This window comes from Aegilops tauschii, chromosome 2, assembly GCF_002575655.3.
Source record: "Aegilops tauschii subsp. strangulata cultivar AL8/78 chromosome 2, Aet v6.0, whole genome shotgun sequence".
NCBI classification, from domain to species: Eukaryota; Viridiplantae; Streptophyta; class Magnoliopsida; order Poales; family Poaceae; genus Aegilops; species Aegilops tauschii.
The window spans coordinates 579,753,018-579,766,370 of record NC_053036.3 but is presented as its reverse complement, the minus strand read 5'-3'; the positions used below and the strand labels follow the sequence as shown (position 1 = coordinate 579,766,370).

Here is a 13,353-nt window from a genome sequence, read left to right as displayed (position 1 = left end):
CAAGGTGTGCAATTGAGCACGGCTCAATGCCCGACCACGGCAGAAGATAGAGAAAAGATGAGTGTCATCCCCTATGCCTCGGCCATAGGGTCTATTATGTATGCCATGCTGTGTACCAGACCTGATGTAAACCTTGCCGTAAGTTTGGTAGGAAGGTACCAAAGTAATCCCGGCATGGAACACTGGACAACGGTCAAGAATATCCTGAAGTACCTGAAAAGGACTAAGGATATGTTTCTCGTATATGGAGGTGACGAAGAGCTCGTCGTAAAGGGTTACGTCGACGCTAGCTTCGACACAGATCTGGATGACTCGAAGTCACAAACCGGATACGTGTATATTTTGAATGGAGGGGCAGTAAGCTGGTGCAGTTGCAAGCAAAGCGTCGTGGCGGGATCTACATGTGAAGCGGAGTACATGGCAGCCTCAGAGGCAGCACAGGAAGCAGTCTGGATAAAGGAGTTCATTACCGACCTAGGGGTGATTCCCAATGCGTCGGGCCCGATGACTCTCTTCTGTGACAACACTGGAGCTATTGCCCTTGCCAAGGAGCCCAGGTTTCACAGAAAGACCAGGCATATCAAGCGTCGCTTCAACTCCATTCGTGAAAGTGTTCAAAATGGAGACATAGATATTTGTAAAGTACATACGGACCTGAATGTAGCAGATCCGTTGACTAAACCTCTCCCTAGAGCAAAACATGATCAACACCAGAACTCTATGGGTGTTCGATTCATCACAATGTAACTAGATTATTGACTCTAGTGCAAGTGGGAGACTGTTGGAAATATGCCCTAGCGGCAATAATAAATGGTTATTATTATATTTCTTTGTTCATGATAATTGTCTATTGTTCATGCTATAATTGTATTATCCAGAAATCGTAATACATGTGTGAATACATAGACCATAACGTGTCCCTAGTAAGCCTCTAGTTGACTAGCTCGTTGATCAACAGATAGTCATGGTTTCCTGACTATGGACATTGGATGTCATTGATAACGGGATCACATCATTAGGAGAATGATGTGATGGACAAGACCCAATCCTAAGCATAGCACAAAAGATCGTGTAGTTCGTTTGCTAGAGCTTTTCCAATGTCAAGTATCTTTTCCTTAGACCATGAGATCGTGTAACTCCCGGATGCCGTAGGAGTGCTTTGGGTGTACCAAACGTCACAACGTAACTGGGTGACTATAAAGGTACACTACAGGTATCTCTGAAAGTGTCTGTTGGGTTGACACGGATCGAGACTGGGATTTGTCACTCCGTGTGACGGAGAGGTATCTCTGGGCCCACTCGGTAATGCATCATCATAATGAGCTCAATGTGACTAAGGAGTTATTCACGGGATTATGCATTACGGTATGAGTAAAGAGACTTGCCGGTAACGAGATTGAACAAGGTATTGGGATACCGACGATCGAATCTCGGGCAAGTAACATACCGATTGACAAAGGGAATTGCATACGGGATTGATTGAATCCTCGACATCGTGGTTCATCCGATGAGATCATCGTGGAACATGTGGGAGCCAACATGGGTATCCAGATCCCGCTGTTGGTTATTGACCGGAGAGGCGTCTCGGTCATGTCTGCATGTCTCCCGAACCCGTAGGGTCTACTGTTGGGGAACGTAGTAATTTCAAAAAATTTCCTACGCACACGCAAGATCATGGTGATGCATAGCAACGAGAGGGGAGAGTGTTGTCCACGTACCCTCGTAGACCGACAGCGGAAGCGTTATCACAACGCGGTTGATGTAGTCGTACGTCTTCACGATCCGACCAATCAAGTACCGAACGCACGGCACCTCCGAGTTCTACACACGTTCAGCTCGATGACGTCCCTCGAACTCCGATCCAGCCGAGTGTTGAGGGAGAGTTTCGTCAGTACGACGACGTGGTGACGATGATGATGTTCCACCGACGCAGGGCTTCGCCTAAGCTCCGCAACGGTATTATCGAGGTGTAATATGGTGGAGGGGGGCACCGCACACGGCTAAGAGATCTCAAGGATCAATTGTTGTGTCTCTGGGGTGCCCCCCTGCCCCCGTATATAAAGGAGCAAGGGAGGAGGAGGCCGGCCCTAGGAGGGGGCGCACCAAGTGGAGTAGTCCTACTAGGACTCCCTAGTCCTAGTAGGATTCCACCTCCCATATGGAATAGGAAAAGAGGAAGGGAAAAAGAGAAGGAAGGAAGGGGGCGCCCCCTTCCCTAGTCCAATTCGGACCAGACCAAGGGGAGGGGTGCGGCCACCCTTGTGGCCCTTTTTCTTCTTTCCCGTATGGCCCAATAAGGCCCAATACGTATTCCCGTAACTCTCCGGTAGTCCGAAAAATACCCGAATCACTTGGAACCTTTCCGAAGTCCGAATATAGTCGTCCAATATATCGATCTTTACATCTCGACCATTTCGAGACTCCTCGTCATATCCCTGATCTCATCCGGGACTCCGAACTACTTCGGTACATCAAAACTCAATAAAACTGTCATCGTAACGTTAAGCGTGCGGACCCTACGGGTTCGAGAACTATGTAGACATGACCGAGACACGTCTCCGGTCAATAACCAATAGCGGGACCTGGATGCCCATATTGGCTCCCACATATTCTACGAAGATCTTTATCGGTCAGACCGCATAACAACATACGTTGTTCCCTTTGTCACCGGTATGTTACTTGCCCGAGATTTGATCGTCGGTATCTCGATACCTAGTTCAATCTCGTTACCGGCAAGTCTCTTTACTCGTTCCGTAACACATCATCCCGCAACTAACTTATTAGTCACAATGCTTGCAAGGCTTATAGTGATGTGCATTACCGAGTGGGCCCAGAGATACCTCTCCGACAATCGGAGTGACAAATCCTAATCTCGAAATACGCCAACCCAACAAGTACCTTTGGAGACACCTGTAGAGCACCTTTATAATCACCCATTTACGTTGTGACGTTTGGTAGCACACAAAGTGTTCCTCCGGTAAACGGGAGTTGCATAATCTCATAGTCATAGGAACATGTATAAGTCATGAAGAAAGCAATAACAACATACTAAACGATCGGGTGCTAAGCTAACGGAATGGGTCAAGTCAATCACGTCATTCTCCTAATGAGGTGATCTCGTTAATCAAATGACAACTTATGTCTATGGCTAGGAAACATAACCATCTTTGATTAACGAGCTAGTCAAGTAGAGGCATACTAGTGACACTCTGTTTGTCTATATATTCACACATGTATTATGTTTTCGGTTAATACAATTCTAGCATGAATAATAAACATTTATCATGATACAAGGAAATAAATAATACTTTATTATTGCCTCTAGGGCATACTTCCTTCATCTACACACTTAAGGTTCGGTGACGCTAGGGTTGTAGAGATATTAGTATGCGGAAACCCGAAAGTTGTTCGGAGTCCCGGATGAGATCCCAGACGTCACGAGGAGTTCCGGAATGGTCCGGAGGTGAAGAATTATATATAGGAAATCCAGTTTCGGCCATCGGGAAAGTTTCGGGGGTTATCGGTATTGTACCGGGACCACCGGAAGGGTCCCGGGGGTCCACCGGGTGGGGACACCTATCCCGGAGGGCCCCATGGGCTGTAGTGGGGAGGGGAACCAGCCACTGGTGGGCTGGTGCGCCCCCCTTGGGCCTCCCCTGCGCCTAGGGTTGGAAACCCTGGGGGTGGGGGGGGGGCGCCCCACTTGGCTTGGGGGGCAAGCCACCCCCTTGGCCGCCGCCCCCCTCAGATGGGATCTCCAGGGGGCTGGCGCCCCCCCAGGACCCCTATAAATAGTGGGGGGAGGGAGGGCAGCAATACAACAGCCTCTGGCGCCTCCCTCACCCCCTGCAACACCTCTCCCTCCCGCTAGTGCTTGGCGAAGCCCTGCCGGGATCCCGCTACTTCCACCACCACGCCGTCGTGCTGCTGGATCTCCATCAACCTCTCCTTCCCCCTTGCTGGATCAAGAAGGAGGAGACGTCGCTGCTCCGTACGTGTGTTGAACGCGGAGGTGCCGTCCGTTCGGCACTCGGTCATCGGTGATTTGGATCACGACGAGTACGACTCCATCAACCCCGTTCACTAGAACGCTTCCGCTCGCGATCTACAAGGGTATGTAGATGCACTCCTTCCCTCTCGTTGCTAGTAGACTCCATAGATGGATCTTGGTGATGCGTAGAAAATTTAAAATTCTGCTACGATCCCCAACAGGTTCCGCCCCGGGCGACGCACTGCTGGATAGATACCCTGTGGATGACATCATGGAAATCACTAACTGTGAGCTACACTTCAAAATGAAGAACATATCAATGAAGGTGGAGGACGCCGTTGCTTATACAAATCCCCCCGAAGCAACCTTCCATTGCAACCCAATTCCAGCCGGCTATGCTTGTGTCGTGGTTGATGAGGTGGTGGACCAATATTCGGGGCTAGATCTTGACATTCCTGGAGATGACGAGGAGGACACATTGGGAGAGGCCATACATCATATCATCCTATGGAGAAAGGATTGCATCATCTTTCGAAGGCCACCGACACCGCGTCGTCATCCGACTCCTCCTCGATGTGAGGCCACTCCTCCTCCTCCAAGTCCGACACAGCAGCAGGCCACTCCTCCTGCTTCAAGTCCGGCACAGCGTGAGGCCACTCCTCCTGCTTCAAGTCCGACACCGCGTGAGGCCACTCCTCCTGCTTCAAGTCTAGCACAGCGTGAGGCCACTCCTCCTGCTTCAAGTCTGACACTGCGTGAGGCCACTCCTCCTGCTCCAACTCAGCCACGTCAGTTGTCTCCGCCGCCTCAGCAATCGGGGAAGAGAGCCGCCGCAGCTATGGTGCGTAGCGTTACGAGTCGAGGTAGTACAGGAGGTACAGGCGGAGGCAAGCGATATAAATATGGTCCAAGCCTCACTCCTCTTCCTCAGAGGCCTTACGACATGACCGAGGAGCAAAACGCAGCCATAGTGAAGGCCCAAGTAGACGCCCATTTTGGACCGAAACCGGCACCGCCGCCAAGGGAGAAAGTGCCTGAGGAAAAGATTGACCACTTTATTCGTATGGCTAGACCACCAGCTCCCAAGCCTGTTGACTCAGACTATGAGCGCCAAATCAGGAAGGCACATCGAGCACGAGTACAGAAGGAGTCGAGCTCGAGCTCGAGCCAAGCAGCTGGCAAAAAAAATGCGGGAAAACCGTTCCCCAGCTGGGAGAACAGGCGGCGCAATCGACCCCCCTGCTTGTTGTGCCAACAACACATAAGAGTACCGGCGCCATATATGTATGTGGGCAAACCGTTCCCCAGCTGGGTAATCTGGTAATAACCGAGGAGCATATAATGCAGGCTGAAATGCTCGGTATGTCTGTTGGACAACTCCTCGAGATCGAGCCCATATCTCCGCTTAGAGAGGAGGAAATAAAACGGAAATATGTCCACGACGAACCTTTGGTCGAGCCCGAGGAGGTCAAGAACCTTCCAACGAGAATGTATGAATTGCATCAATGGTACATGGAAATTTGCAAGACCCACAATCTAGAGTCCCTCATGGTGGAAGTCAAGGAAGAGGATTACTTCCATAAGCTAGCTCTGTTTATTGAGTATACATAACTGTTTCAGTTATTCAATTATGACGCACTCGACAAATCTATCGTCAGTTGCTATTGTCTGTAAGTGATTTCTTTCTGTAATTTAAGTCTCAAGCTAGTTGTAGTGCTCTCGTTGATCATTACCTGTAATTATCCTCACTATATTCTTTTCTGTGGTATTATGCGGGATGAAGATGTCCGAACTGAGAAAAGCTGGACGCTATGGCATTGGGTTCATTGACCCAAATACCATTAATGAAGAGACATGGTCATATGAATATTATAAACAAGAAGTAGAGAATAACATGCTAGAGTTCTTGAAGCGCCTCAGTACCAATGCAGATATACTACTTCCTTACAACTTACAGTGAGTCACACTGTCTTGTACTACAAATTCTTGTTTTGTTACTAACTAGATGTTAATAAGTGTATAGGGTTTAGGGTTAGTTGATGAGTGTTATGCACATGCCCGCTTAATTTATACATGCAAACGTGCGCATACAGGTACCACTGAATCTTGGTAGACATTAAAGTTAAAGAAGGAAAAGTTGAAGTACTGGACTCACTGTTTAAAAAATCTAAAGAGTACTCAATCGTGAAGGGGATAGTCAACAGGTAATTTCAATCATTATATATATGTCCTGATATCAACTAATTAATAACTCCTTTATTCATTTTCTTTGCCGGCGGGCCAGCAGGGCTTGGTAAAAGTTCATCAAAGACGTTCCAGGCCCGTTCAGAGAAAATCTGTATTGGTATCGACCCACAGTAATTAATTAAGTAGTACCAGCTAGCTGGCTACCATGCAATCTCTTTAATTCTAGTTTCAATACCATTAATTATCATGTTTGATTAATTATTATCTGATTAAACTCTATTCTCGTACAGACCATGAAGCAGGAGCCGGGGAATGATTTATGTGCATACTACGTTTGCGAGAACATTCGCATAATGACATCCGAAAGGAGCACATCTGATAGACAACTATCAGTACGTTTGCCAGAACACTATACACAAATTTTACATCATTATCGATATCTAGTCACACAACTAATGCATGCATATTGTTCTCCTTCTTAACAGTTCAATGAGGTGCGGCAGAAGCTTCTACCAATGGATCGCGTACGAGCAATTGCAGAGGAAATAGCGGGATTTTTGCTCGACCAGGTCATAGATCCTAGAGGAGAATTCCATTACCCGCTACCGCAGTAATGCCTTCATATAGGAGAAATTGTATATACCAAATTGTATATATATACGTACATGTGTATGTGTGAATATGGTGGTGCGAGACATTCGATGATATATATATATATATATATAGGGTCGCGCTATTCGTCACCCTGGATGAGAAATAGTTATTCCTCGCCCCACCCAAATGTGCAACACCACCAGTCCACCACAACGAACGTGAGACAAAAATACTTGTGAGGTAAAATTACGTCTAGAGTGGAGGAACCAGTGCCGCATCAAAACCATCGTAAGAAAAAGGTCTTGTAACGTAAATTTACAACACACATGCGAGGTAGTTATGGCGTAGTGGCAATAAACCAACGGGATGACAGACATAAGAAAAGACTGGCGTAATTTTACGGCAATAAAATAAGTCACCTACGTGGCCCTCTAAAAAAAGGTCACGTACGTCTACAGCTAAAGAAGCGTGCCTTCTGGGACTTTGGAGGCGACAGCTCTTGCGTTCCCAATGTAAATAGAAGGAAAACCTTTTTAGAGCTAAATGGAAGGAACACTAGGAGCCATGTATAGCTGCTGAAACTCCATCGAGCACCGCTACAATGTTACTTCTTCGGTTCATATGAAATTGATACTGCAGAGCAGCATATAAATACGTTTATGTTACTATGTTGATGTAGGGGAGCATTACTCTGCTTCACACTTTGTTTCACGCGGTATTCGCACTTCAAAGACCCTAGCACTGAGACACTTAAGATGCTCAGAGACGAAGGCTAGAGATGTCCATATCTTAGTTTTTTGTCAACTATGGCAATTGGAGTTTCTCATATCCACGTATCATGTTGATTCAATTCAATTTTCCCAAGCTAAACTATCATATATTTCTATTAGATTCTATGCCCATTTACATTATTGGACCCTACAATATTTTTTTAGGGGAGAGGACATGAGCTGACCTTTTAATACTTATAAAGACACAATCTTTCCGTCCTTATATACTTTCCCATTTTAATGTTGCTCAAATTTGGCAAAACCAATGTGCTTGCTTTAAGGAAATTTTGAAGAAACTTATAAAATCCGAAGGCATATAACTTTAAGGGTGATTTTGGTTAACCCGCAAAAAAGAAGGCGATTTTGTTCACTTATATCAATTTTGTTATTTGTATGCAAACATAACCTCAAAGGAGGTTCCCCGCAAAAGAGAGAGAGAGAGAGAGAGAGAGAGAGAGAGAGAGAGAGAGAGAGGGAGAGAGAGAGAGAGAGAGAGAAAACCTGAATGGAGGTCCATATGCATCTGGGTAGAAACTTGTACAGATGAACCAACAGGGAAGAATGACTAACATAATAGATTTCTAGGAACATGATTACCATCATCAACAAGAAAGCAATTTTTTATCAGATTTGCCGAGCTACATCAGTTCGTTGAGGACAGAGTTCGCCTCCTCTTCAGCCACATTATTTTGGTGGGTGCACTACCTAGCGGCATGGTCTCCATTGGAAATTCTTCCCTCCGCAAGAATTATTTGCTACTATTTTCTCCTTGCACGTACATCATAAAACAACTTCCAATGATAGTCCTCAAAATGTTGTAACTGGACATCTTTAAATGCAGAAGCATTTGAAGCAGAGATCTGTTCCAGAAATAGAATTATGAATACTGAAACTGACTATTGCAACAGAGATATTCATATGAACCGAACAGTTGATTGAAAGGCGAAAGAATCATCTCATTCAGGACTTGAGCACAACTAATCAGAATTTAATGAGTTGATCAACTTCTAAGGCTGTACGTAAACAGCTAATTTATTCCGGTCTTTATTGCCAAACTGTCTATGGAGTATAGGTTGCTAAATAAACTGGCAGACAAGCTATTTATGCGGCTCCTACTTGGCATTGGTATCAAAATAACGAAAGTGTGCACTGAAATAATTTGGTTTGGCAATCAGCACTTCAAAGGAATTAGGATTTGCAAGCGATGACAGGCACAACTCGCTATAGCGACGACAGGATCAACAGCACCGTCTCACTCCCTCAAACGACCGATATAGATTGGGCGACTTGACACCATCTTGAGCCGCCTTTGTAATATCGTGTAAAGACTTGACCGCCAGATAGGTAGCCAATTCGAAGGAACAAAAGCGGAAACTAGAATGAACCTATGATGGCATCAGCTAGGTGTCAAGAAATGTATTATCCTGTTCTAAAGAAAATGTGCAGGAACAGTATATGAATTCCAAAAAAATTCTTTCAAGAATCATCATTCTAATGTAGAGCTTCACCTAAATTTGGGGACAAAATCAAAATCAAAATCAAATACACAGAGCTTAACTTTGAAAACATTAACACAATCTGAAAATAAAAAAGGTCGCAAATTTATTAAAAATCAGAAATTCAGAATAGCCCAAATGTTGATGGTTGTACAACCTTATTAAACACATCTTCTAGTTTTATGGAGGACACCATTATTTTTAACCCTGTGAATATTACATCAAAATCTGAGTTGTAAACTTGAAACGCAGAGCTCGATTAAAAAGGGAAACACGTGAAGTATGAACTGTTCCTTACAGCTTTATCTTTACTGACTGGTTATACTATTAGGTCATCAATGGAACTGATGTATTAAAAGAGCAAACTAACTATTATCCATTACTTAAATTATGTAATCTGTCTTGCCACTATATGACTCTTTTATGTGCGACCGCCACAATCTACTGTTCTTCACATTATCTATTCAGAAGTTTTCATTAATTTTATTAAAGTGTTGATGGGTAGATGCCTCCTTATTACATCATAACTGAGGAAGAGTGTCATGTAATACCAGGTACAGTTCCTCCCCTAGTGTGCATTTGCTGAATTCAGAAACTTGAGATGATTAAAAGAATTCGATGCATACTCTCGAATGTTATATATTAAACTGATTTCAGTACCTTCCACAGAGAAAATTACTAATGGAATGGAGTACCATAACCCACCTCCTTTTTTATCTTCCCCTTCTAAGTAAAACACCACGACTCTGTTTTTCTTACAGAAAAATGACTAGGAAATAAATACCTACAATTTTATATCACGTCAGTCTATAGTGTATTGTTTTTGAAGCATGATTCATCTCCAGCTAAAATGTAATAGTATCACATAAATAATTTTGATCTAGGAATTTACACAAACAGCTGATGGCCACAAAGTCACAAACTGGGACAAATTCCATTAGCGAGCACCAAAGGATGTGCTTTGAGGAAAATTTATGCAGGCAGCTAGGGACATTTCAATCAACAAATGGAACAAGAATAATTACAAAACTAGACATAAGAGTACCGACTGTGTATATAACCATACATACTGACCTATAATGGATTAGACGACTGTGCAGCCCAAGTAGCTTCTAGGCATGCACCAGACTGAAATCGGTGTTTTTTTTAAAGCAGACTGAAATCAGCGTTGGGGTCAGGGAAGAACTGGAGGGGCGCTGTTGAGGAGTACGCGGCTGAGAGGGAAACACGATTGCTTGCTCGCGAAGGTTGGAGGCGGAACCTGCAGTGGCGTCGGCAGCGGGGGGTCGCACTATGCCTGGTGGAAGCACAGGGTACCTAGCACGGCGGTGCTCTTGCTGGCCGGCAGGCAGCAGCGGGGGAGGGGAGAAAGATGTGCTTGGGACCGCCGTGATGGGAGGGGATCCCTGCGCATCATGAAGAAGCCCTACCGCCAAGCAGTACCGACGCCTCTGCACACGGCTCGGCCAACCGGCATAGATGCCGAGCCCACGCGCCGGTCACCACGCCGACGAGCATCACGACGCTGAGCCGACGCCGACACCATGGTGAACCGCCCCTCGCATCGTCGCACGCCTCGTCCTCTCCGCTCCTGATTAGAATCGGAGAGGGGAGTGGGAGAAGTGGGCTGTTTTATTTTTTCTGAGGGGTATAAAATTTTACATTGGTGCAGCGGCGACCGGTGGAGCCGTGGTGGTTTTGTTGAGCCGTGCGATCGGGCTAGGTAGTCTGGCTCGGTTGGTCGACCGGGGTGAAGAATTACTTATTCTTCACCCAGGGTTATTAATAGAGTTTATATATATGACAAATTTTATCTACAAGCAGTGGTAGTTACCATCACTTTCTTTGACCTCCACGTGTCCCGTTAATAGCAGCGAGGCAACTGGGTTCGCTAGGACCCTATAACCCGCTAGCAGCTGTACCTAATTAGGCCAATGAAAAAATAATAAATTTTAAGGATAATGGAATCCCTGATGGGACGGTACTTCCAAGTTTTCAATTAATCATGGGTGAAGCCAGCAATAAAAGCGTGCGCAGGATTAGCTAACGACCGGCTAATTTGTTGGCTGCATGCACCGCACCTTTCTCCTTTTTTTTTGTGCGGAAGGCGTGCACCGTATCTCACAAGATGGAAGAATGTGTTAGTTTTTTTATGTGTTACCTAGGTTGGCAAAACTACTGCATGGCCTCACAAAATATTCTATCTACCTCGATCCCATACGTGCGAACAAATTATAGTGTATGCTCTTGGGTATGTACTGGAGCCATCAATTTTTTATAGTATATTTTGTAAAATTTAGTATGTAGTACGGTAGTATATTCCGAAAAAATAGAGTGGTAGTATATTCCAAAGAATAGTATGGTAGTATGTAGTATGGACTAAGGAATATATGCCGTTGAAAAAAATAGTATGTAGTATGGTAGTATATTCCAAAAAAATAGTATGGTAGTATATACAAAAAATAGTATGGGAGTATGTAGTATGGACAGAGGAGTATGTGGTTTGGAAAAAAGTGTATTTTGGGGTATATGTATACTTCCAGCAGTAGAAAAGGAGTATCAATATAAAAGAAAAAGCCAACGGTATATGTTCATTTTCTTAGCATACAAACTATGTGCCGCGAAAAGGTTGTATTTTTTTATTTAGTATATACTACGTTTTAAAGAAAATGTGTATGGCTACATCCGGCAAATTTTTTGTTGCAACCATCTAGTCTAGGAATTTGCTACATCCTTGATGGCTTAGCTGCGACGTGTGACGGAGGTGACGACATTTTTCTGCTGCAAGTGTCATCGACTTTTGCTAATTCCGTTTCATGGCGGTGCTTCCACATGCGTCCACAGTGATGGCATTTTTGCTGCAACTATCTTCGTTTTTTGCTACGTCCCGCGAAGGTTTTGCTACATCCATGCACGGCTGCAACAATGGCGACAACACGAGATGCTGGCAGAGGGGGGAGAGGCAAGCCAGCCGGTGGCTGGAGGAGATGCACCCGGGGGAAACCAGCGTCGGGGGAGACATAGCACCCCGTGCCCATGTGATGCTACGACGGTGTGTCATGGAGAAGGAGATGGGGGGCTAGACTGCGTGCTGCAACCGCAGGGGGGGGGGGGGGGCGTGGTGATGTAGGGGAGCTGCGACGAGCGGGGGAGCTATGACGAGCGGTGTCGCGAGGTGGGATGCAGAGGTGCTGCTGCCCTCGCCGGAGGGCTCGCTGGCTGGGGGCACAGTCGAATTGACCTTTTTTCCTACTTGCGTTGATGTAGGGAAAGAAGAAGACGTTTTTTGGGGGCATATCGGACGGGTGCTAGCTGCTGAATCGCACGGCTGCCTGACGACCGACCCAAATTTGGGCCGGCGCGCCGGCGCCTAGGAGTCGCCTTAAAACAAACAATTTCCTTTCAAGATACATATGCAGCATCAAACAACAAAACAACTCTGATAGTTACTAAAAGACATATATTCCTATACTACTCAGCTTCTTCTCAAGTGCACACCTCGCTGTGTACGTCCTCTACGACTCTAGAGGACGCCTTTATTTTATTTTAATCGGGAAGAAGCACACAAATACCAAGCAATGTCATATTATAGGGACATTATAGTAGCAAATACCAATTATGTCTGCATGACCCCTCTAGGTTAGGCAGATTCAGTTGTAGGCGTCGGGGTTGGCAATGAGGTAGGCCTCGGCAGCCTTGAAGATGGCCGTGACGGACTCCTTGGCCTTGGTGATCTCGTCATTCACCTCCACGCCTGGCAGCAGCTTGTACGTCGAGTCCACCTTCACTAAGCTCCCTCCGCTGGCCGCCGGCTCCACCTTGATGTGCGACGTTGCGGTCTCGATGGCTGTGCCGATGCCGCCGCCCTCGATGAGGGTCGACTTGCACTCGCACTTCTCCGCATCCAGGAACTCGAGCCTCTCCTTCATGACGCTAAAGGGCATGGCTGCAAGAGCAAACAACCGCGTGTAATGCCGGATTGCCAGACCGAGGTGACATGCATGGGTTGTAGTATGTGATTGTGATGCGTACGTACCTGAGGTGAAGTTGAACTGCCTGACGCTGCCGATGCCGCCTTCCCCCTCGACGGGATGGGCACTGGCGACGATGTGGGGTGCGAGCTTGGGTGCCAGAGTGTGCCAGTCCATGACGCCGACACGAAACAGGCGCGGTGCCGCGACTGGCGACTCGATCTCGTGGGTCCAGCTGTTGGTGGAGGCCATTGCTGCGGTGATCAACTGATTCAGACGGGCAGGCGCGAAGGATATGAGCTCAGTCAGCGGGTTGCGTTGCTAGTGAAAGTAGCTGCTTGGTT

The 13,353-nt window shown here is 46.2% G+C and overlaps 1 protein-coding gene across 1 annotated transcript; it reads right to left on the bottom strand.

Annotated features, from left to right (window-relative positions):
• Nucleotides 1–12,543: 12,543 nt before the first annotated feature.
• On the bottom strand, nucleotides 12,544–13,353 carry LOC109746476 (pathogenesis-related protein 1-like). The gene is made up of 2 exons (XM_020305601.4): nucleotides 13,075–13,353; nucleotides 12,544–12,984 (listed from the first exon to the last, which is right to left on the bottom strand). The coding sequence occupies exons 1-2, from the start codon at nucleotides 13,259–13,261 to the stop codon at nucleotides 12,689–12,691; spliced, it is 483 nt and encodes a 160-aa protein (XP_020161190.1). The 5' UTR covers nucleotides 13,262–13,353; the 3' UTR covers nucleotides 12,544–12,688.